General features: G+C 51.0%; 1 protein-coding gene across 8 annotated transcripts in view; it reads right to left on the reverse strand.

Moving 5' to 3' along the window:
* NR2E3 (nuclear receptor subfamily 2 group E member 3) overlaps positions 1 to 25,476 on the reverse strand; it is a 242,011-nt gene that overhangs the window by 20,583 nt on the left and 195,952 nt on the right. For 5 of the 8 annotated variants that reach the window (XM_085643970.1, XM_085643972.1, XM_085643973.1 and 2 more), the window contains 2 exons: positions 12,255 to 12,405; positions 1,743 to 1,846 (listed from right to left, as the gene is read on the reverse strand). In XM_085643970.1, the coding sequence (XP_085500096.1) occupies positions 1,743 to 1,846; positions 12,255 to 12,405 (255 nt within the window). Of the gene's footprint in view, positions 1 to 1,742; positions 1,847 to 12,254; positions 12,406 to 15,083; positions 15,498 to 25,476 lie in introns of those variants that run through there. The other 3 variants (XM_085643975.1, XM_085643971.1, XM_085643977.1) reach the window with 3 other exon arrangements.

Below are 25,476 nucleotides of genomic sequence, written 5' to 3' on the forward strand. Positions count from 1 at the left end.
GATGCAAGCAGAAAAAGGCAAAACAGAGAGCAGAAAAACAAACAAGCAGAAAAGGCAAAAAAACAGAGTGCAGAAGAACCATCAGAAAAGGCAAAAGAGAGCAGAAGAGGGCCAGACAGAAGGCAGAAAAAGAAGCAGAAAAGGCAAAACAGAGGGCAGGAAAGCAAATAGAAAAAGCCAAAACAGAGGGCAGAAAGATGAGCAGAAAAGACAAAACAAAGGGCAGAAAAATGAGCAGACAAAGGCAACACAAAGGGCAGAAAAACAAGTAGAACAAGCATTGGCATAGCCAATAGGTCTCGCCTCTGGGACCTTATAAGTGTTTAGCCATGCAACAGTTGCATAACTAAATACTTATAAGGTCCCAAAAGCGACACCTATTGGCTATGCCAAGCGGCCGTGTGGCTGTGAAAGTGATCGCGATCACGATCAAAGCCGCCGCGAAAGTGAAAGTAATCGCGGTAAAGCGCGGCGCGCGCGCCCGCACACATGAACTGTAGCTCTAGGCGGGCATGGTAGCACTTTTTGGAGCTCTCTCAATAAGTATCGCCAGACCAGCGCATGCGCTGGGTCAGGCGAGACCTAAAAAGGCTAAACCGAGGGCACAAAAACGATCAGAGAAGAGAAAACAGAGAAAGATGCGGGCAGTGGAGGCACAAACAGGGGGCAGGAGGTAGACAGGCAGCACAGGGTAGTGGACTGTGGGCACGCTGGACAGGAGAACTGTTGCTGCACGAGGTTTAGGGGTAGTGTGCCAATGTATGACACAAGTGCTGTAGGAATATCACACAACAGATTTGAGGTTGGCTGTGGGTGTATTAAAAAGACTAAAATATCAACGAGTTGGGGGCCTTGTGATAACTTGGAGAGCTGTGTAGGGAGCTGTCATATTTTCAAAGGATTGCCCCTATATAAAGGTGATTTTCCAGTTGTCAGCTGAGTTCCATTTCCTTGTGAAGGTCCATGACTAGAAGCTTGTAAATCTATCTACTCTGTTACTTGCAGTATCCTAAATGTTCAGGACGTGCACCTTTTTAATCCTATATATAAAATATATATAATACTGGCTGGACTTGTAAGCGTGATCAGTCTCCTTGGTATAATGTCACTCTATAGCAACACGAACTAATTTCAAAGCAACGTGGTTTTTTGCAGTTCGAAAGTGCGTATTTCTTTATCTTAAAGGGAATAAACAGACTGTATGCTGTTCGCCTATTGCTGCATTGAAGTCGGATCTGTAAATCGGCAGGTTTAAAGAAAAAAATAGCTATTTTACAAGTTGAGGCTTGTTTGACAGAGGCTAACATGTTAGAACATAATTTCCCAGGGAGACCAGTGCTGGTGATTTCACAAGAGTACACGGTTCAGGGCAGGACTGTGAGGCCTAACTCTGGCTGAAGTCTGGTCTCACTCAAACTCCTGCCTGGTCTGGACTCAGTCAGGCTCCTCCTGACGTCTGTTCTCACAAAAAGTCCTGCCAAAGTCTCACTTATTCATCCATGGGCGTCCCAAAGTGTAGCCCAACAAGCTCATCGTAAAATGTGTCCTTACACCTCTCCTCCCACTTGCTGAGGTTTACACGCATACAGACTCCTGAATCTGTCTTTTCACCTCAATTTGCTAAAGGCTGGGCTGTCCGTCCGAGACCCACTCAAATTTGAATCAAATAGCCTTGTGCTCCCGTCAGATGACGCCCACATGCATTCCATGAACCCCCTGGTTTCTATAGAGCCCCCTCTTACCATCCTTGTTCATGCCTGCCTGGAGGCACTTCTTCAACCTGCAGGCTTGGCACTGGTTTCTGTGAGCTTTATCCACCGGGCACAACCCAGTACCAGCCTGGCACCTGAGAGAAAACACAAGCCCTTGTTAGTAAATGTCAGCCCAGGAGATAAGGGGACAGGGTCAAGCTGTGAACAGAAGTCAATATGAGGTAAGGGCCCGAGAAAAGACTGAATGAATCTGAGGAACCAAAGAAGAGCACTTAGAAGGACTGTAGCTGGAAAAGAGAGAAAAGGATACTAAGAGAAGCTTGGGGAGAAAAACATGAGGAGGAGAGGACGGGGTAACAAAGAGCACAAGTGTACACAAGGATGGAGGAGAGACCGGGGAACCAAAGAGCACAAGTGTACACAAGGACGGAGGAGAGACCGGGGAACCAAAGAGCACAAGGGTACATAAGGACGGAGGAGAGACCGGGGAACCAAAGAGCACAAGTGTACGCAAGGACGGAGGAGAGACCGGGGAACCAAAGAGCACAAGGGTACACAAGGACGGAGGAGAGACCGGGGAACCAAAGAGCACAAGTGTACACAAGGACGGAGGAGAGACCGGGGAACCAAAGAGCACAAGGGTACACAAGGGCAGAGGAGAGACCGGGGAACCAAAGAGCACAAGTGTACACAAGGACGGAGGAGAGACCGGGGAACCAAAGAACACAAGTGTACGCAAGGACGGAGGAGAGAGCCAGGAACCAAAGAGCAAAAGTGTACACAAGGAGGGAGGAGAGACCGGGGAACCACAGAGCACAAGGGTACACAAGGACGGAGGAGAGACCGGGGAACCAAAGAGCACAAGGGTACATAAGGACGGAGGAGAGACCGGGGAACCAAAGAGCACAAGTGTACGCAAGGACGGAGGAGAGACCGGGGAACCAAAGAGCACAAGGGTACACAAGGACGGAGGAGAGACCGGGGAACCAAAGAGCACAAGTGTACACAAGGACGGAGGAGAGACCGGGGAACCAAAGAGCACAAGTGCACACAAGGACGGAGGAGAGACCGGGGAACCAAAGAGCACAAGGGTACATAAGGACGGAGGAGAGACCGGGGAACCAAAGAGCACAAGTGTACACAAGGACGGAGGAGAGACCGGGGAACCAAAGAGCACAAGGGTACACAAGGACGGAGGAGAGACCGGGGAACCAAAGAGCACAAGTGTACGCAAGGACAGAGGAGAGACCGGGGAACCAAAGAGCACAAGTGTACGCAAGGACGGAGGAGAGACCGGGGAACCAAAGAGCACAAGGGTACACAAGGACGGAGGAGAGACCGGGGAACCAAAGAGCAAAAGGGTACACAAGGACGGAGGAGAGACCGGGGAACCAGAGAGCACAAGGGTACACAAGGACGGAGGAGAGACCGGGGAACCAGAGAGCACAAGGGTACACAAGGACGGAGGAGAGACCGGGGAACCAGAGAGCACAAGGGTACACAAGGACGGAGGAGAGACCGGGGAACCAAAGAGCACAAGGGTACGCAAGGACGGAGGAGAGACCGGGAAACCAAAGAGCACAAGTGTACGCAAGGACGGAGGAGAGACCGGGGAACCAAAGAGCACAAGGGTACACAAGGACGGAGGAGAGAGCCAGGAACCAAAGAGCAAAAGTGTACACAAGGAGGGAGGAGAGACCGGGGAACCAAAGAGCACAAGGGTACATAAGGACGGAGGAGAGACCGGGGAACCCAAGAGCACAAGGGTACACAAGGACGGAGGAGAGGCCGAGGAACCAAAGAGCACAAGGGTACACAAGGACGGAGGAGAGACCGGGGAACCAAAGAGCACAAGGGTACATAAGGACGGAGGAGAGACCGGGGAACCAAAGAGCACAAGTGTACACAAGGATGGAGGAGAGACGGGGAACCAAAGAGCACAAGGGTACACAAGGATGGAGGAGAGACCGGGGAACCAAAGAGCACAAGGGTACACAAGGACGGAGGAGAGACCGGGGAACCAAAGAGCACAAGGGTACACAAGGACGGAGGAGAGACCGGGGACCAAAGAGCACAAGTGTACACAAGGACGGAGGAGAGACCGGGGAACCAAAGAGCCCAAGGGTACACAAGGACAGAGGAGAGACCGGGGAACCAAAGAGCACAAGTGTACACAAGGACGGAGGAGAGACCGGGGAACCAAAGAACACAAGTGTACGCAAGGACGGAGGAGAGAGCCAGGAACCAAAGAGCAAAAGTGTACACAAGGAGGGAGGAGAGACCGGGGAACCACAGAGCACAAGGGTACACAAGGACGGAGGAGAGACCGGGGAACCAAAGAGCACAAGGGTACATAAGGACGGAGGAGAGACCGGGGAACCAAAGAGCACAAGTGTACGCAAGGACGGAGGAGAGACCGGGGAACCAAAGAGCACAAGGGTACACAAGGACGGAGGAGAGACCGGGGAACCAAAGAGCACAAGTGTACACAAGGACGAAGGAGAGACCGGGGAACCAAAGAGCACAAGGGTACACAAGGACAGAGGAGAGACCGGGGAACCAAAGAGCACAAGTGTACACAAGGACGGAGGAGAGACCGGGGAACCAAAGAACACAAGTGTACGCAAGGACGGAGGAGAGAGCCAGGAACCAAAGAGCAAAAGTGTACACAAGGAGGGAGGAGAGACCGGGGAACCACAGAGCACAAGGGTACACAAGGACGGAGGAGAGACCGGGGAACCAAAGAGCACAAGGGTACATAAGGACGGAGGAGAGACCGGGGAACCAAAGAGCACAAGTGTACGCAAGGACGGAGGAGAGACCGGGGAACCAAAGAGCACAAGGGTACACAAGGACGGAGGAGAGACCGGGAAACCAAAGAGCACAAGTGTACGCAAGGACGGAGGAGAGACCGGGGAACCAAAGAGCACAAGGGTACACAAGGACGGAGGAGAGAGCCGGGAACCAAAGAGCAAAAGTGTACACAAGGAGGGAGGAGAGACCGGGGAACCAAAGAGCACAAGGGTACATAAGGACGGAGGAGAGACCGGGGAACCCAAGAGCACAAGGGTACACAAGGACGGAGGAGAGGCCGAGGAACCAAAGAGCACAAGGGTACACAAGGACGGAGGAGAGACCGGGGAACCAAAGAGCACAAGGGTACATAAGGACGGAGGAGAGACCGGGGAACCAAAGAGCACAAGTGTACACAAGGATGGAGGAGAGACGGGGAACCAAAGAGCACAAGGGTACACAAGGATGGAGGAGAGACCGGGGAACCAAAGAGCACAAGGGTACACAAGGACGGAGGAGAGACCGGGGAACCAAAGAGCACAAGGGTACACAAGGACAGAGGAGAGACCGGGGAACCAAACAGCACAAGGGTACACAAGGACGGAGGAGTGTCCGGGGAACCAAAGAGCACAAGTGTACACAAGGACGGAAACCAAAGAGCAGAAGTGTACACAAGGACGGAGGAGAGACCGGGGAACCAAAAAGCACAAGTGTACACAAGGACGGAGGAGAGACCGGGGAACCAAAGAGCACAAGTGTACACAAGGACAGAGGATAGACCGGGGAACCAAAGAGCACAAGGGTACACAAGGACGGAGGAGAGACCGGGGAACCAAAAAGCACAAGTGTACATAAGGACGGAGGAGAGACCGGGGAACCAAAGAGCACAAGTGTACACAAGGACGGAGGAGTGTCCGGGGAACCAAAGAGCTCAAGTGTACACAAGGACAGAGGAGAGACCGGGGAACCAAAGAGCACAAGGGTACACAAGGACGGAGGAGAGACCGGGGAACCAAAGAGCACAAGTGTACACAAGGACGGAAACCAAAGAGCAGAAGTGTACACAAGGACGGAGGAGAGACCGGGGAACCAAAGAGTACAAGTGTACACAAGGACTGAGGAGAGACCGGGGAACCAAAGAGCACAAGTGTACACAAGGACGGAGGCAAAGAGCACAAGTGTACACAAGGACGGAGGCGAGACGGGGGAACCAAAGAGCACAAGTGTACACAAGGACGGAGGAGAGACCGTGGAACCAAAGAGCACAAGGATGGAGGAGAGACCGGGGAACCAAAGAGCACAAGTGTACACAAGGACGGAGGAGAGACCGGGGAACCAAAGAGCACAAGTGTACACAAGGATGGAGGAGAGACCAGGGAACCAAAGAGTACAAGTGTACACAAGGACTGAGGAGAGACCGGGGAACCAAAGAGCACAAGTGTACACAAGGACGGAAGAGAGACCGGGGAACCAAAGAGCACAAGGGTACACAAGGACAGAGGAGAGACCGGGGTACCAAAGAGCACAAGGGTACACAAGGATGGAGGAGAGACCGTGGAACCAAAGAGCACAAGGATGGAGGAGAGACCGGGGAACCAAAGAGCACAAGTGTACACAAGGACGGAGGAGAGACGGGGAACCAAAGAGCACAAGTGTACACAAGGACGGAGGCAAAGAGCACAAGTGTACACAAGGACGGAGGAGAGACCGGGGAACCAAAGAGCACAAGTGTACACAAGGACGGAGGAGAGACCGTGGAACCAAAGAGCACAAGGATGGAGGAGAGACCGGGGAACCAAAGAGCACAAGTGTACACAAGGACGGAGGAGAGACCGGGGACCCAAAGAGCACAAGTGTACACAAGGACGGAGGAGAGACCAGGGAACCAAAGAGCACAAGGGTACACAAGGACGGAGGAGAGACGGGGAACCAAAGAGCACAAGTGTACACAAGGATGGGGGAGAGACCGGGGAACCAAAGAGTACAAGTGTACACAAGGACTGAGGAGAGACCGGGGAACCAAAGAGCACAAGTGTACACAAGGACGGAGGAGAGACCGGGGAACCAAAGAGCACAAGGGTACACAAGGACAGAGGAGAGACCGGGGAACCAAAGAGCACAAGGGTACACAAGGACGGAGGAGAGACCGGGGAACCAAAGAGCACAAGGGTACACAAGGACGGAGGAGAGACCGGGGAACCAAAGAGTACAAGTGTACACAAGGACGGAGGAGAGACCGGAGAACCAAAGAGCACAAGTGTACACAAGGACGGAAGAGAGACCGGGGAACCAAAGAGCACAAGTGTACACAAGGACGGAGGCAAAGAGCACAAGTGTACACAAGGACGGAGGAGAGACCGGGGAACCAAAGAGCACAAGTGTACACAAGGACGGAGGAGAGACCGGGGAACCAAAGAACACAAGTGTACACAAGGACGGAGAAGAGACCGGGGAACCAAAGAGCAGAAGTGTACACAAGGACGGAGAAGAGACCGGGGAACCAAAGAGCAGAAGTGTACACCCTATAAGAGAATACATCAGTAAATAAGCAAACCGAGACCCTGTTAGTTTCCTTACACACCGGCCATTCCTGTATTCCAAGTGTTCATAACATAAAATGAGAACCATGCCCAGATAATCAGCAGCAGTGAGAACAACCTATTGGACAATAACTACTTCTAAACAAAAAATACTTCAATCACACCTATGATGAAGTTTCGTTTGTACAATCATGAGAAGTTGTAGCAGAAGTCACTTTTTATTAACAAGAAGCTACTGACCATACCCTTATGGCTCGCACGTTGTATATATGCTTAGCAGATATTGACTAATAATGGAATATGTTGTATTAGAGATCTTTTTTTAAGTGTGGTGCTCTTTTTACTTATGGGTACAGCTTACTTTCGTGATGGCATCATTTTCCACCCTGGCCTGCCCATAGCTAAAACGTGTGATACACGCCACACAGCTTCTGTGAAGAGGCAAAGTGATCCTTAGATGGTGTTGTACCCTTGGGATTGCAAACTGATGGTTTTACCTGTTCAGATACTTTCTGAGCACGACGTTTACAGTAATACCACAACTTTGAAGATGATTGTTTTTTATAGAACTAACAGAAGTTGGTGTTAATGATTAGGGATCTACATTCCTAGAAGTCCTCTGGTTTTTCCAGTGTTGTCATGGGTAATTTGCACTCGTCTACCAACAAAGAAAAGGTTTTCCGAAGTGGCCTTGCCTTCAGCCATTATCACACTGAGGTTCAGACTTCAAGTGTGTCAAAGGGAAACTGATCACTTTGCAAGACTCCCCTAAGTGCAATGAGTTATAGGGTCAACTTCCCACTTTGGGATTCATAGTTGTACAGCACTCCATCTTTCATGACAACTGCCAGCCACCTGGATGTAGGATCACACTATACCCTTTGCCCACTTTTGTCTGACCCAAATATAACAAGGAATTCTATATAGTAATTTGGGCGCACAAAGGTAGGTTCGGATCTACAATAGTGTTGTCGAAGCCTCGATTATAAGTGAAGCTTCCTTGAGAGTCATCAGTCTTTGGAGAGATACAGGAATTCTCTTTACCAAAGGTGAAATATTTATCCTATAAACACAACCAAGTTAGGGGAACCCATTGCACACTTCTAAGGTCACAGGACTCGCCATACAGGTTAGGCAAGTTGTCTTACTCATGGCCACCCTTGATGGTGGTAAAAGTTCAAGCGGGGATCAGGTGTGTTCTCAATGAGTTTACATGCACATTAATTAATTCCGTTCTTTACATTCACAGAACAGTAGATTTCTTTATGGTGTGGCATTTGTAAACTTTACAAAAGAGTTTTCGAGAGACACCATGTACTTTGGTTTATAGACCAGTATTTCAAGATTCCCATCACATTGGTATTTTATGCCCTGATTCGTCTATTATTTTCTCATAAAAGGATTGAATTTCTTTTAAATCTGTAGGTCAGAACTCAGCCAACATCTAAATTACATTGAACTAGTCAACTTCAGTGCTACAAACACTGAACACAAATATCAAATCTTATTCTGAATACAAAAATCTAGAGAGCTATGACTCTGTAATGTTCTACATTCTAGTTCCTGAGCTTAATTAAAATGAAAGGATACTACAAAAGATGTGTGCTTAATCAAACAAAACACCGTATCCTATCCAGCATTTGTATTTAGGTTGAATTTCCCTTGTTGGTAATATTGTGCACCATGTAAGAGACTCAAAATTAGAAACAAATGTTGAAGATACGGGGAGATTATAGCCAGAATGAAAGTCTAAAACTAAAAAGAAGGGTGATTTAAGAAATCAGCAACAGAAACTAAAGAACAATATATAGGTTAGATTGGATTATATTAAGTGAAGTATATGTTTTTGCATAAATATAGGTAATGTTAATATATATTTTTGCGAAAAATATGTACAAATAAACTGAATAGAAGGACAGTACAGCATATTTTAATGCAACCAATTAAAAGCTTGGAGCAGTTATGGAAAGTATAAAAATTGTTGACTGCTTTCTGTGTCTCCTTATATGGCATTGTTGCAACATTAAATTCTTTTTACAACTTAGATATTGATAAATGATATATAATTTCAGGCAAGATTGCACCTCAAATGACCCCAAAATAAAATTCTGCGGGCAAGTGTGTATTAAATACAGGGCTATTCACTCTAAATACAAATACTCTTTGGGATAAGTTTAATAAATATGGAAGAGTTACATAACCAATATGGTGTGACTCTTTACAAAGGAGAAAATTAGCCAACACATGTGGTGGCTGATTTAAGACTTTGGTAAAGTTTATGTCGCCCATGACTGCGTTGGCTTCGACACTTCGCGCCCCTTCCATCAGAAAAACTTTTTTTTTTTCGTGAGAACAGTTTCTGTCCAAAGCCCCACATTAGACTCTCTTGGACATTATCAGCTGAGCGGCCTGGGTGTTATGAAAACCAGTGACTAAGATTGTTTCCTTTTAGCTTCTACAGCAATGAGTGGGATCCTTCTGGGAGTCATGGACTGTATCAGGGAACAGGGTGGAGGGTGGTAGACCTCAACAGCAGCAGGGTCTTATGTAATACATCTTACTCGGTGACTTGCATGGCAGGGTGTTTTTACTTTTACGAAAATCAACCCAGACCACGGGCAAAGTCTGCCCTGTTGCAGAATCGGTCTGCTCTGGTGGGTCAGCTAAATGATGAAAACTGATACCCACTTTTTGGGAAAATGTTAAAAGACAGAGAAGTACCATGGCTCCATCAGTTAAATGCACGCTGCTGACATTTCCTGTGATCTGCAGGCCAACTTAGCCTTGGCTTCCACTATTCTGAGGTCCGTAAATGGAGTACTATTAAAGTGTGTTAACACTAACATCTCTTATTTATAGCACTCAGAAATGGCAGAAGTGCCGTATGAAGGGGTAGTGTTATCACTACAAGTCATGGCGCCTTGTGAATACCGGTACCTGCTGCAAAGAATGGGCTTTTTCCTTTCAACTTGTATGCCGGAAGACTAGTGCTGTGTATCAGGAAGACTAGTGATGCGAACCAGGAAGACTAGTGCTGTGAACCAAGAAGATTAGGGCTGTGAACCAGGAAGAATAGGGCTGTGAACCAAGAAGACTAGTGCTGTGAACCAGGAAGAATAGGGCTGTGAACCAGGAAGACTAGTGCTGTAAACCAGGCAGTAGTGTGACCTGCTACGTTCACCAAGGGCAGAGTTGAGTAGAGAGCTGTGCAGGTGGGAAAAGACAAAGGTCCTCAGAAAAAAGTGGATCTAGGTCGTAGGAAGTCTGCTGCAGGAAGCGCTCTGGGGTTGGGCCCAGCTCCCTCATGCTAAAGACCAGCACAGAACCAGGAGACCAGAATTTTAATTCTGGCCTCCGTACTCGACCAAATTGTGTGATCCTGTGCAAATCAGTTCAACTTCTTGTACTTCAGTTCTTTTTTGTGGAAATTCTGCCTCTTTACAAACATGGTCAACATCCGAGTTAAGTAGTCATGTATGTTTCCATGCAGTGCTTTAAATGGGCCGGTACTCACCGGTACTGAGTACCTGCAGTTCTTTGATTTATCACTCTGAGTACCGGCACTTCTCTACTGCCCTGGAGAGTACCGGTACTCCTGAGAGGTAGGCTCATTGCCTGTGCTGGTGAGCAGTAGTGGGACGTGTCTCTGGCAGCCAAGGCGCCGCTTCTGCAGCCCCCTCACCCCCATCTGAGCCCCAGATATGCTATCCAGCAGGGCTCATTGGAATATTGTCCTGGTGCTCACCATCACGCTGTGCTTGACAGAGCAGGGTCCGTTCAGGCCCTGTGCTGGCAATCACATTCACACTATCCTGTGCAAGCACAGGAATCATGTCAGGCCTCTGGCAGTGGCAATCAGGCTATGGCCAGTCCGGCCCTGGTGGCAATTAAAAAAGCCATGGTAGGTGAAGAGAAAAGATGACTTTTATCATACCTGAGTCTTTTGTGTGTCTGCTATGTTTGTGTGTTTGCCTGCATTTGTATGCCTATTTTTGTAAGAAAAAAGTGAAAAAAGAGAGAGAGATTCAAGACACTCTCAGGAGGTATTTTAAAGAAAATGTGTGGCACTTTGTTTGTACATGTCTGCTCTGTGACAAAGATCATAAATAACGTAAAAGGGAGGGTTGGTGGGTGAGTGGATGAGTGAGTGGATGGATGAGTGTGCAAGGGTGGATGTATAGATGGATGGATGGATAAATGAATGAGTGAAAGCATGCATGGGTGAAAGAGGGTGGATGATTGGATAAAAGGGCGGATGATGGGTGGATAAGTGAAAGATTGGATGGATGAATGAAAAGTAGGGAGGGTGGATGATGGATGAGTGAAAGGAGGGATTGAGTGAAAGGGTGGATGGAATAAAGGAGTGAAAGGGTTGATGGATGAGCGAAAGGATTGATGGATGAGGGAAAGGGTGGATAAAGAGATGAATGAGTGAAAGGATAGGTTTGGAGATGGAATGATGGATGGATAGGTTTGGATATGAAGGGTGGATAGACGGAATGGTGAAAAACTGAATGATTGATGAAAGACTGAATAGACGATAGAATGTAAAGGTTAAATGGTGGACATCAGCAGGTAAATGGTAGGATGAAAGGATGAATGGATAGATTGATGGAAGAGACAAGAGATATCCTCTGGGGAGGGTCATGATGAGTTGCTTCATTTGCTTGGTGCCATAAGAGCTTTGGTGCGATGTGGGGGTATTTTCAGTTTCTTCCTATATAGTATTGTGCCAAACAGCAATTAACAGTATGACATTAAGAAGGTGCAACTATTGAAAAAAAAGGAAATGTTAACATATTATCGCATTTCTCTTTCATTTTGTGTAATGAGTTAACCTGCGTTGTTTATGTAAACACATTACTCATTTGTATCATCATGTATTGCCCTTGGCCCCGCCCCTTACTACACCTCTAGCTCATTTTAATGAGTACCTGCACTTATTTTTTCCCGTTTAAAGTACTGTTTCCATGTCCAATTTGTATAGGGTGAACCTAGCTAAAGGGAGGCTGAGCTCTGCACAGGGCCAAAGACAACCAGTGATTGGAGAAGTTGGACTTTCCCTTCGTTGTGATGTATAAAAGACAATGATAGCGTGCACTGCCAGTTATCATTCCTTTGCTGTGTGCTCCAACTTCGCGGATACGTATGCTTATTGTGGCGGACATCGCGCGGTGGATTCTGGGAGGGCTCTGGGCCCCTCGCTCACCTGTAGATGAGCCTCCTGCGCACGCTCCTCTTGAAGAAGCCGCTGCAGCCGTTGCAGGCGTAGATGCCGTAGTGCTTGCCGCTGCTGCTGTCGCCACACACCTTGCACATCAACACGGGGCTGAGGGCCTTGCCTGGGGTGGGGCTGAGAGCTGGGGAGAAAGAAGCAAGGCGTGTTAGAACTGGCGCGTCGTGGAAATAATGGCGGAAGCAGGTGCTTGTATGGCCTAGCTATCAGCTATGCTATAACGATCTCATGAGAGCATTTGCTTTTTTCTGTTTTTTTAGCCAATATCTCTAAGCATGCTGGGACTTGTAGTGTTCCCTTTTCCCATCGTGAGCCTGCCAATCCTTGCCTGCTTACCTAAATGCTGTCAGGAAAACACCCTTAGGATAGATGTCAGCCCCTTCCTGCAGTGGTTAGCCACCCTAGAGTCAGACATCAGCCCTTCTGGCAGAGGTTAGCCACCCTAGAGTCAATGTCAGCCGCTTCTAGCAGGGGTTAGCCACGCTAGAGTCAGATGTCAGCCCCTTCCTGCAGTGGTTAGCCACCCTAGAGTCAGATGTCAGCCCCTTCTGCAGCGATAGCCGCCCTAGAGTCCGAAGTCAGCCACTCCTGCAGGGATACCCACCCTAGAGTCAAATGTCAGCCGCTCCTGACAGGGGTTAACCACCCTAGAGTCAGGCGCCAGCCCCTCCTGCAGAGGTTAGCCACCCCAGAGTCAGACATCAGCCCTTCTGGCAGAGGTTAGCCACCCTAGAGTCAATGTCAGCCGCTTCTAGCAGGGGTTAGCCACGCTAGAGTCAGATGTCAGCCCCTTCCTGCAGTGGTTAGCCACCCTAGAGTCAGATGTCAGCCCCTTCTGCAGCGATAGCCGCCCTAGAGTCCGATGTCAGCCACTCCTGCAGGAATAGCCGCCCTAGAGTCAATATCAGCCGCTTCTAGCAGGGGTTTTCCACCCTAGAGTCAGACGTCAGACCCTCCTGCAGAGGTTTGCCACCATATAGTCAGAGGTCAGCCCCTCCTGGCAGAGGTTAGCCACCCTAGAGTCAGACGTCAATCCCTCCTGCAGCGGTTAGCCGCCCTAGTCATATGTCAGCCCCTCCTGGCAGAGGTTAGCCACCCTAGAGTCAGATGTCAGCCCCTCCTGCAGAGGTTAGCCACCCTAGAGTCAGACATCTGTCCCTACTGGCAAAGGTTAGCCACCCTAGAGTCAGACGTCAGCCCCTCCTGCAGCGGTTAGCCGCCCTAGAGCCAGACGTCAGTCTCTCCTGCAGCGGTTAGCCGCCCTAGGGTCATATGTCAGCCCCTCCTGGCAGAGGTTAGCCACCCTAGAGTCTCACGTCAGCCCCTGCTGGCAGAGGTTAGCCACCCTAGAGTCAGATGTCCTCCTCCTCCTGCAGAGGTTAGCCATCCTAGAGAGAGATATCCGCCCCTCCTTGAAGGGGTAACGGTTGCCACCCTAGAGTCATATGTCAGCCACCCAAGAGTCAGATGTCAGCCCTCCTTCCTCTGATGTCAGTCCCTTCTGTCGCAGGTTAGACCACCAACAATAAAGTGATAACCCGTCCCGCCTGGTGTTAGCCCCCTCGACTCAGATGTCAGACACATCCCGTGAGCTCCCGGAGTTTGGTATACGCTCCCCTCCTGTCAGAGTTTAGACCCCTTTTAGTAAGATGTCAGACGCCTCCTCAGTGGCGTCGCTGGAGGACGACGATTGTAACTGCTTCCCCACCCCCACCCCCCTCCACTGGTTGCCAACCTCAACCAGTGAAAACAGACATTACTCTCTCTGCCTGAGAACAGTGATGTTGTTTCTGTTTCCATTTCACGTTTTACTTACCCTTCCATTCCCTAAGAGGATCTGCTTTTTCCATGATGTTATGTTTCTATTGATTTCATGGAACTTATCACTCATTCATAGTTCACACCATGAAGCGTCGCCTTTGTGTATCCGAGTTCAGGTTGTAGGTGGGTGTTTATAACGAGCCACAGGCCCCAGGCCCCAGGCCGAGCGCATGTCGCACACTGCCCATCAGCGGATTATAAAGAGGGTCAGAATACAGAATAGTGTCCATCCAATCCTTGGCCTCTCTGCAGATGGCACAGAGCAATGGCCAGGTGTGACAATTGTAACTGTTATTCTATAGGAAAGAGTGTGAAGGAGGTTGACAGCTGTCTAAATATTGACAGGGCGAAGGTTAAAGAAAGTGCAGTGCTTACAGCGTAGTGGGTGCGTGAGTGCGTGGGTGGTGGTGATGAAGTGAAGGATTTGAGAGATGCAGAAAAGAGTTAAAAGAGGGCGCTGAAGAGGCAGGAAGTGTGAGATATGTAGATGGGAATTCTCAGAAAGATATCAGGTGAAAAAGTGTGCAAGTTTCTAACCAAGAGACTGAAGAAAAAAAGTGGTGTTAAGTGGAGAATGGGATTGACTGATAATTCTCGCGGTGCACTAAATCGCAATCAGTGTTCGAAAAGCGCGCTTGCCAACCCCGCGGTTCACAGCACGTGCAAATCTTTCAATTAGTGCGAAGAAACAAGGAGGCCGGCACTGAGGGAGTTGATTCCACTGTATTTTATTGCATTCCAGCAACCACTATCGCAACGCGTTTCCGGTGAATTCTCAGCCTTTTTCGCGGTGTTATTTGGGGCCCGTGTGTGCTCTTCCCCTCACAAAAACTAGACACTTCATTGCACCTCAGATGTTCCTCCCCAAGGAAGAAGGTGGCAACCTCCTGCTGTCAGATGTCAACCACCCTGAGGACCGATGACCCCGTCCACCCCCGGAACTTCCACTCCCCGTACCCCGTGGGTCCCACTCTACTTTACCTGCCTGGCTGTCGTCTGCACTGCTGCTTGGCACAGAGTCCGAGGGGGAGGTTGTCATACTCAGCTTGCGACGGAAGCGCGAACCCACTGCTCGCACCCTTCCAGTCCGCCGCCGCTTGTGGCTGAAGTTCACGCAGACGAGCGCTTTGCACCTCGAGTTCGCTGCATGCGGGTCCTAGCGGCCAGAAGCGTGACTCTCACGCCTTTATGTTCATTTCCAATGTGTTTGGAAACGTCATCTGTTTTCCAGGTGAGTTCCGCTCATCGAGATGATTCTGGTGTGAGGTCTCACGGTTTCTGGTGAGGAGAGAGGTTCGTGTCCTGTAGGCCCCGTTAAGGCGGGAGCCCTGTGCAGTGTTCAGTGAACAGCGGCAGAAGCACGGCGCCGTCCCTCCTCCGGACAGTGGCCCCAGTCTCAGTGGGATTGCCAGATGAGGACGTGTGTCCTTCTGCCTCCTGCCTGCGTCTCTATCAGCCCGTCCGCTCCGCCCGCCTCGCTGTCCTCTTTTCCGTCCCTGGCTCCCTCACCTGCTCTCTTCAAGGCTTCTAAGCGTAGGCTGCAGATTAGCTCTTTGCGCTGTGTAAGCAGATGCCTCATCCTCTTAATCTTTACTGTCTCCAAAGGTGGATCAATCAGCCGCACGATGAAGAATTAACAAGGTGCGGGGATTCACCCGCGAGCCGGACTGCGGTAACATGACCCTTTGCCCCCGTCCAGCCCCCCTTCAGACACGAGTCACTGACAGATACGGCCGAAGCAGCGACTGCGCCCCCACACAGAACCGCCACACACATGCACGCCGGCTCACGAACACACACCCACAGACCCACACACACCCACAGACCCACGCACACCCACAGACCCTCGCACACCCACAGACCCACGCACAGTCTACTCTCCCACCTGACGCCAGGGTTGGATTGGGATTCAAATAGTGACCACACCGTCATCCGCTTCAGTCAACACGCATACACAGACGTCACCCAAAGATTACACTGACACTTTATTTGTGGGTGAAGAACTGCTGCAGGTTTATTTCATACAACACAGTATGATAATAAATTTGGGTTATCTTACGGGCGATCCAGGGCAGGCAGCCCCTTGCTGCTCCGCCCGCCTGGTGAGCCAGCACACACGGTGGGTCGATGCCCGGCAGTGTGGCACATAATTATTTACAGATCATCCACTGGGTCACGTGATCTGTCTCCTACTCCCGCCCCTTCCGACAGGGGCGGAGCGTGTTGTGGCACACCCCCGGTTGGTCAGGCCCCCCAACCGCCCGAAGGACTAACGGGGCGCCGTCACGGTCTTCCCAGAACCCCCTTCGGCTCCTGGACCTTGGCTCGGGCACCCTTACTGTGCCGGACAGGGGTACCCTTACTGTACCGCCTGTCGCAGAGGTACCCTTACTGTACCCGTCTGCATCCAGATCGCCCTGTAACTCCGCCTGCAACGCAAAAAGAAAATATTAAAACATTCCAATGACGCGCTGCGCCTGACACGTGGGGTAAGCGGAAAGGGTGGGAAATCGCGTGTCCAGGCTGGAGCGCAGGAAACAGAGGAGGAACTGGGCGAGAGGGCCTCCTAAGTAGGGGGGCAAGCCGCGCCCCCCCCGCCCCCACTGGCCCGCCTCCAGCTCCAAACTATAGGGGGGGTCATACCTTAGTGGGCGTAGCCTCGCGCGCGAGGCAGCAAGGGGGAAGGCTCCGACGGGCGGCCACTAACATGCTGCCCTGCTGATGTCCCACTGCTTGGGACGCGGGCAGCGGCATAGTGACCACACCGTCATCCGCTTCAGTCAACACGCATACACAGACGTCACCCAAAGATTACACTGACACTTTATTTGTGGGTGAAGAACTGCTGCAGGTTTATTTCATACAACACAGTATGATAATAAATTTGGGTTATCTTACGGGCGATCCAGGGCAGGCAGCCCCTTGCTGCTCCGCCCGCCTGGTGAGCCAGCACACACGGTGGGTCGATGCCCGGCAGTGTGGCACATAATTATTTACAGATCATCCACTGGGTCACGTGATCTGTCTCCTACTCCCGCCCCTTCCGACAGGGGCGGAGCGTGTTGTGGCACACCCCCGGTTGGTCAGGCCCCCCAACCGCCCGAAGGACTAACGGGGCGCCGTCGCGGTCTTCCCAGAACCCCCTTCGGCTCCTGGACCTTGGCTCGGGCACCCTTACTGTGCCGGACAGGGGTACCCTTACTGTACCGCCTGTCGCAGAGGTACCCTTACTGTACCCGTCTGCATCCAGATCGCCCTGTAACTCCGCCACAGCTCTGAGGAGGCTACCGTCGCTGCCAGAGCCCCCCTTCCTCCCTTCGCTGTTATAGGTGCCCTGCCCCTGCGAGCCAGCTTTTAGTGGGCTAAATTATGGGTCCTGTTCTGCAACCCGTAAATGACGGCATTAATTTGCAACATTACTCAGGAGCCCAGGGCAGACTAACAAAGGATGCCTTTTAGCCCCACTGCCGTTCAGCTTAGACGTTAATGGTGTTCCTAACTTTCTTTGCGATGCCCCTGCAGATCTTCTTAACGTAATATGGGAAGATCTAGCACCTGCATATGGAGCCAGAACTGAACCATAGCTGAATTCGTCAAACCATCGATTCTCTTCATATCCTAGCACGAAGAAGGTTTTAATTTCCACTTTGTCTACAAAGGTGATGTATAGATAGCGTCATGGTTCCTGAATTGCTGCTGCTGCTGCGAGGGGTGCATGATGTCTCGGCAGGACAAAACATTTTAACGTAACTGCTAAAAGGCGGCTTTGATCATGACTCCGGATAAAGCCAATATGACTGACTGAGCTGCCGAAGAATACATCTCTCAGCTCGAGGACCAAACTTGTGAACGTTCCCCACCTCCCTGCCTCCAAGGAGAGGATGAGCGAGAAGAGCAACACCTAACTGTGTCTCAGGCTGGAAAATATGGCATGGGTAACAAGGCATTGGCGAAATAGGCGCTTATGGACCTGTAATCCTATTAAGATTTTTTACTTGGCCAAATTAGGTGCCTACCTGGCTTGGAACTGTGTTCCCCCCAGCTACAGCACAATAAGCAGGGTGAAGGTAACGTGTGAGTTACCACTTTACCTACGTATATAAACACAAGCTGACATCACGGGTATCTCAATTTCCTGCCTTTCACATCTTATTCCTATTGTTTACAAACTGACCCCTATCTTAGCAACATCCCCTCATTTTAGCCTTTCTACTTGCAAATAGAGTTACATTAAATTTGACGATAGTCTTATACTAGTCCCGCTGTTATCCCAATCTTTTCGTACTCTCCACTGGGACAGCGTAACCAATTTCCTTGCTTGTTGAATAGAAGCTAGCTATTGGACTTTATTGCTGCTGAAGGAGCTAATAGGTTTGCCTACAGTCCTTGTTATACCGGTGTTGCTGTGCTATAGGTAATTCATTGCACCGACATAGTGGCTTGAAAATGAAACTTCTTATTTTGTCTAATAATATGTTGGGAGCCCCAGTGATGATTTCGTTGACATCTTCATAGTTGGCAGTGTCTCTATCTTGCCAATACCTGGGTCACGTCCGCCTCAAATGACGACATTACATCTGGCTTTTCCGCTAGCCTTGCCCATTAACCTGTCAAATGTCTGTGGAGGTGTTAAGCCCTTTCCCTTACTAGAACGTTTAAAAGCAAATTCAAGAGGTATGGTCGCTCTCTCAATTATTACCATGTAGCTGAGGGCATGCCATTCACGGGTGTCAGGTTGAAGTATGCACAGGTCATTGGCACTCTCCCACGTGCAGTGCTGTGAACCGTTTGAAGTAGTTCATCAGATTCATTTCAGCCAGCCACCCCCTAGGTGGAGGCTTGCACTCCCAAACTTCTGCTCGTGTAAAACCCGGACACACCTCCAGTTCAGTGAAATTTAGTAATTCACAACACTGACAACCCCAGGGGCCAAATACTGGGCTGTGTAAATGCGGCCCACCACCATGAACAATTAGCTCGGAGTGGATGGGTGTTAACCTAGGCTGGCCGAAGGCAAAACCTTTGCCAATCACTCCTGGCAAGATGTGCCAACGCAGGTTGAATAAAGAGTTATCCAGCCCTCCTACTTCCTTTCCCAGTTCGACACAGGTCGAAGAAGAATGTCCCTTCCAGAAGGTCATGGCCTTATCCCTGGATCCTATCCACCAGCATTCTACCGGAAATCAACAGCATTGCTCAGTTTGAACAAAATCTTAGCTAATCGTACGCCTGCCTAATTCCCAGGGCTGTCTGGCTTAATGCTTTACGCCTGTAATTGCCCCACTAAACGTGGCCTTGCACTGAAAGTGAACTTGGTTGTCTCAACTTTCCTTTTAGCTAGGAACGCCCCCCGAGCTCCTTGCCCTTACTAAATGGACCCGCTCCTTAGTTTCCAGCACACAATGCACTTAAATGTCATCTGGCCCTGGCGCCTGTCAAACAGTGACAGCCTCTGTCACCTTCATACAATACATAAACAAACCTCACAAGGTCGCAGAAGCGGCAAGCCAGGCTAAGTTTCGGTAAACCATGTCACTCTGTGCTTTCCCTGGCCCTCTGTTGAACAGGGAGAATAACCTTAAAGATGTTATGTATGACACACAAACCCAGGCATACCGTTTGTCTCCAACCAGCTCAGGCTGATGACTTCCTGTATAAACTACCTTCCCTATGACTGAGTTGCAGAAAACATTACACCAGCTCTTTCAGAATCGCAAGGCTAAAGATGAAAGGCGGCAGCATCTCTTGACTTAAGCGTGGAACTCACAGTAATAAATACCTTCACGATGTTCTGCATGCCCCGCAAACCCAGGCCTTCAGCTTATCTCAAACAGCGCAGGCTGCTGACTTTCTGTATAGACTGAGCTGCCACTATGACTGATTTGAAAGAAACCCTACACCAGCTGTTTTCATACTGCAAGGCAAAGGAACGACTTACACAAGAGGCTGGTAAAGCAGTGGATACTGCTAGATGTTGCACTTGGCCACACAAGAACTCACACACTAGGTCAGCCTGCCTGTCCCAACGCAGGCAATAACCGAGAAATCACACCTCCTTCCCGGCCAAGAGCCATTGACGGATCTCTAATAGTGTGGGCGAGCTGAAGATTGTCCTAGGATAAGGGTGAAACCCATCAAATTTAACAATGTATATGTCGACTCTATGAGTCACACACTGCACAAAAGGTTAACAAATTGTGACACCTAGCAAACTTCACCGCACTTTAACACTAAGTAAACCATGGCCCCCAGAAGCGGCTTCCGTGAGATGGCCTTCTCAGTAGAGGGCGTGGAGCAAGCACCTCCACAGCAAAGTGCACCACCCTTCGCGCAAAAACAGGCCCGAGAATCTCGCAGAGCATATTCCAGATAGGCCAATCATGCTGCGTGAAAATGCAGGATTCTGCAGCATATTCAATTGCTCCTTTGTGCCCCCTGCCACAAACTTCCCTGTGCAAGAGTGACAGCACCATCAGAAACCAGCGAGATGAAAAGGGGGGTGCGCCTGGGTGGAAGCATCTGCATGCTGAAAAGAAAGGCCAAAGGACTGAAACAACAGGCACCTTTGCCAGGTGTAAAACCCACTCTGCTCTACGCGCATTGCCGCCAAATAGACAAGAGCAGTATAATACCGATAAAATCTGTTTCCAAAATAGCATCATCCTGGTGTTCCCCTTTGGGCCTCCCATCCAAGTACTAACCAGGCCTAAACTGATTTTGCCCGTCAGAGATGATCTTGCCTCCACTGCTGGGGATTGAAACCCCTGCCTCTTAGCACTGAATGCTCGCCAGGCATATCAACCGGTTCGCCCAGAGCACCCACCGCGCTCCAAAACCTTGAACAGCTCATGCTACTACTTTATCGGCAATGCTAGCTCGGGAACAGTGAAGCAATGCCATCAAGTGACCTGAACAGGCCCCCTGGAGGCAGTGGTCTGTCCAGTTCTACTTCAAATTCTTCGCTATCGGAGGCTCCAGGTAAGCTCAGGTGTGACAGAAGTCAAGCAATAAGCATGCGGCCTAAGCAACGGGTGTCTTTGTGTAGTGAAAACATTAAATAGCCCCGCAAAGAACCATGGACATCCCCTTAAATGTGAGTAATCAGATCAATGCCATCGTCTTGGACGTAAAACATATGCGCCATCCAACTACAATTGCATCACAAACTCCGTTTTGAATCACGCCGCAGTGGCGCTCAAGATCAAGCACAGCTGCACATCCCGTGGAAAATTGAGTACCGCCTTTACATAACAAATTCTGGTCCAGGGAAATTACGTGATTTGCCCAAGGAACACAGGACGCTCCACACTGTTCGCATTCATGTTACCTGCACCAAAGTGAGCAGCTGCACATTGAGCACCGTGATTGCATTACATACTCATAGCATGCCCATGATCCCAGGACGCGACCTCGCGGCTCGAAACCTGGTTTCCTGCCCCAGAGTCGGCGGCTGCCCATGAGGACAGCATCTACATTACATATTCAGGCACGGGGAGATTAAGGATTCCCCAATATCACAGGACGCGACATGCGGCTCAAACCCTGGTTTCCCGCACCATAATCGCCGCACCATAATCGCGCTTGCTAGGCAAAGATGTGGCTTCTGCGCTAGATCTCCAAACTTCCCGCCGAGGATGACATAACCCCTGCTTAAGGCCGCCAGGCCCATTAGTCCCCGAGATTTGATTGACCGGGAGAGCAACGTAATACAAAACTGTCCTCACAAGAAAGCAGGCCCCCACAGCGCCGCTGAAGGCCCTCAGTTACTAAGTTACACGCAACTGTAGCAGGCGCCCGGCCCCTCGAGTTACCCAAGGAGCGGTGTGTTACAATAAAATGCACCGCCGCAGCAGCCAGATGCGTGAGCCAGTCCAAAGCCATTCAAACTATGAAGGATTAAACACTACATACAATAACAGCCATCCTTCGCAGCCTGGGCAGGGAGCTGGGGGCAAACAACGGCGGCCCTCACCCCCCACGCGAGCTGCTGAAAACTGATTCCCAATCGGAGCGCGTACGGCCATACCTCAGAGTGTCCCAGCACCGGGTTGTTCCAGTGCCGGGTTGCCCCATCTCGCACGAGGCGCCTGCTGCAATGCTCCATAAGAAAAGTGGGGGGGGGGGGTTGCTACGCGGGCCTCCCCACGCGGTGGAACGGGGCAGTGCCTGCAGATGATATCTTCCCCTAGGACAGCGTCGGGCACAGGAAAGCAGTGAAACGCTAGCACCGAGTCACAGACCTTAACTATTAGGCCACAGTAACTCTAAGGAAATGCCATTGACAATAATGTTAAAATCGTACCCGACAGCGGTATTTTTTCTTTTTGCATTTTTATATAGCGCGAACCCGACACAAGGATTGGAGCGCCGTACGTGAGCACCGTATTTACATTGCATATTCAGGCACGGGGAGGTTAAGTGATTTACCCAGAGTCACATGACGCGACCTCGAGGCTCGAACCCTGGTTTCCTGCACCAAAGTCGGCAGCGCAGCCGACGGACCACATCCCCTCCCCGAACACATACCGTTGAAAGTAATTGAACACATCCATTTAGAAAGCTAGTCGGAGACCTTACCAACGATGCCACAGTGACACCTGAAAATACCGGGAGACCCCAGCTCGGCGCAGTCCACCCAGAAAATCGGAGACTGTAACCCAAGAGATCACCCGGTCACACGCTGCCAGCCACTGAAGACGTCCTCCCGCCCCATGACCGGGACAGGCCGCGACGACACGATGCTCCCAAGTGAAGCCCTTGGTCCACCCGCTCTGCCGCGCTGTTGGAGCACCTTAAGGACGTGAGCCCAGACCCCCCTTCACCTAACACGGAGAGGGGCAGCCAGCACCACCCGTACCCCCAGGCTCCAACCAGGAGATCGGAGCCACAGCATATAAAGGGGGAACAGCTTGGGGAGATGGTAATCGCCATTTCCCTCACCAAAGTATTCATTTTGTCGACCGCAGGGGCATGAACGGCTGAGTGAACCCTCCGTTTAAAGCTGTAACCACGAGGGCTGCCCCCCCCCCCCCCACAGTGGACGCATTAGTCCTCTAAGCCACCAGACCCGGCTTAACACGACCGACGCGAGACCAGGGACACAAAAGCGAGTAGTGGGTCTTTACAACATATGGCCCAGTCTCCTCACCTCTAGCAATCCGATAACACCTGAGTGAGAAGCAGGGACGCCAAATCTCCGCCCTGACTCACCTCAAAACCGGACGAAAGAAACGATCGCCTCCGCGACGCCGACCAGACCTCCTGACCAACGGGGACAAAGACGGCGAGGCAGTGACCTAAAGTGATATGCCCGGAATCACAGGATGGTGAGCCGGTGCCGAGACTCGCACCCTGCTCCCCAAGCCCTTAGCTTGAGGCCTCCCCAGGGTCAACTCACCATATACGCATGGTAGAAAACAAGCGAAACTGCGACAACACCCGCGAAAATGTAAACATAACGTGGCGCGAACCACCTCTGGCAACGGCTCTCAAACCCTACACCGCTTGACTCTCTGTGCTGCAACACCCGCCCGTGCCCCACCCCCAGGCGTCCGGCAAGTTCTGCGACCCAGGTGGACCCCCACACTATAGCCACCGCGCCTCACACAGCAAGACCCTGTGGGGGAACCGGGGAGCGCCGGGGACAAGGGACTTTAGGCATCCAACGGCTCACGCCCCATTACAACTGGGGTGCCATGCCGCAGCTCACCAGCTAGCCGTCAATCCAGGGCCCGTGCCCCCAAGGGTAGCCCAGGGCACCAGCGCCCCCTGCCACTTGCGGAGGTATGGGAGTGGGGATGAACGACTTACCGACAACCTCCCTTAGCGCTCCAGCAGTCCGGGGGCAAAGCAAACCCGATGCGAGACAACGATTTGAGACAACAATGCCCCGCAATCTAAGCTGCACAAACCACCGCACGTGGTGTCGCCACAGCGATACTAAGATTACCTGCTCTTATGCTCCCACCGGCCGCCGGTCAAAAGAGTGCCGTGAGCCAAAGCTGCACTCCATCACGCAGACTCATTTTACCGAGACCGCAACCTTGAATAGCAGGGGGGGTGGACACCTCACCGATCGGTACAAATCAAAGGACCTCAAACAATAGTTACAGTAATCATGCCCACATTACTGGCCACCCCCGCTGCACCCACCCCAGGCCGACTACGATGTCGCTCCCATGCGGCCCTTGAGCCTGCATAGTTGTTAGCGGGCTGGGGTAAGGGTGTTGTGTCTGCGAGAGACAAGGAGACCCCAGATGTACAAGGCAGGGGGTGGCCTTGGGCTGACTCACCGCACTCTCCTGCTAGCCTGAAGATTCGTGCACGAAACAAACACGGCAGGTAACTGATGTTTCTTTGAGGGCACGACCGGGCCTGAACAGACGACGAACGACCCTTCTAGACGGCGTGTCCGGCGCAAAGAGGTCGAACCAAATCGCGTGTCCAGGCTGGAGCGCAGGAAACAGAGGAGGAACTGGGCGAGAGGGCCTCCTAAGTAGGGGGGCAAGCCGCGCCCCCCCCGCCCCCACTGGCCCGCCTCCAGCTCCAAACTATAGGGGGTCATACCTTAGTGGGCGTAGCCTCGCGCGCGAGGCAGCAAGGGGGAAGGCTCCGACGGGCGGCCACTAACATGCTGCCCTGCTGATGTCCCACTGCTTGGGACGCGGGCAGCGGCAATCTGCCTGGACACGCAAAAAAAACACAAGTGGCCCACGTTTGCATATTGCCTTTCGCAAAACACTGTTTCAGCGAAATTTTATAAACACTTGAAAACAAGTGAGGCCACTTCTGCGCAGGCCCCCGCTCAGTATGCACACATTAATTGGCCTGCCCAGCGAGCCTCTGCCCTTTGATAAAAGGGAGGTAATGGACGCCCACCTGCCTCCAGAGAAGGGCCACTCAGGGCCCCACTGGGCCGCTGGCGGCATCTGAACACATCTGACACAGCCCTAATCGGCACCCCCAGCAGTGGCGTCACTAGGGTTGGTGTCACCCGGTGCGGGTAACTCATGGTGTCACCCCCTCACGACTTACCGCATGGACCGCCTCCGCTCCGAGTCCGCTAGCCTACAAGCCCTAGATTAGATTATATCTACTTGCAAACAGTCACCAGTATACAACGGATCAATTCTGTGTGTATACAGAGCATGTGGAGAGTTATTTGAAAGTAAGAGCGATGTCTGGATGTAAGTGCAAACCCTCAAATTCCAACAGGCCAGGTTTTAACACAAGTACTTGCAGGCCCGATTATCCACTTTTCTACCATCCCTCTCCTCTGCACCTTATCTCACAGCTGAACTTGGGCCCCAGCCCCATATCAGCCCCATCCAGCTCTACTTTCATTATTCCCGTAAAAAACATTAGCAAAATCACC

Source organism: Triturus cristatus, chromosome 3_1 (genome assembly GCF_964204655.1).
Source record: "Triturus cristatus chromosome 3_1, aTriCri1.1, whole genome shotgun sequence".
Taxonomy (NCBI): domain Eukaryota; kingdom Metazoa; phylum Chordata; class Amphibia; order Caudata; family Salamandridae; genus Triturus; species Triturus cristatus.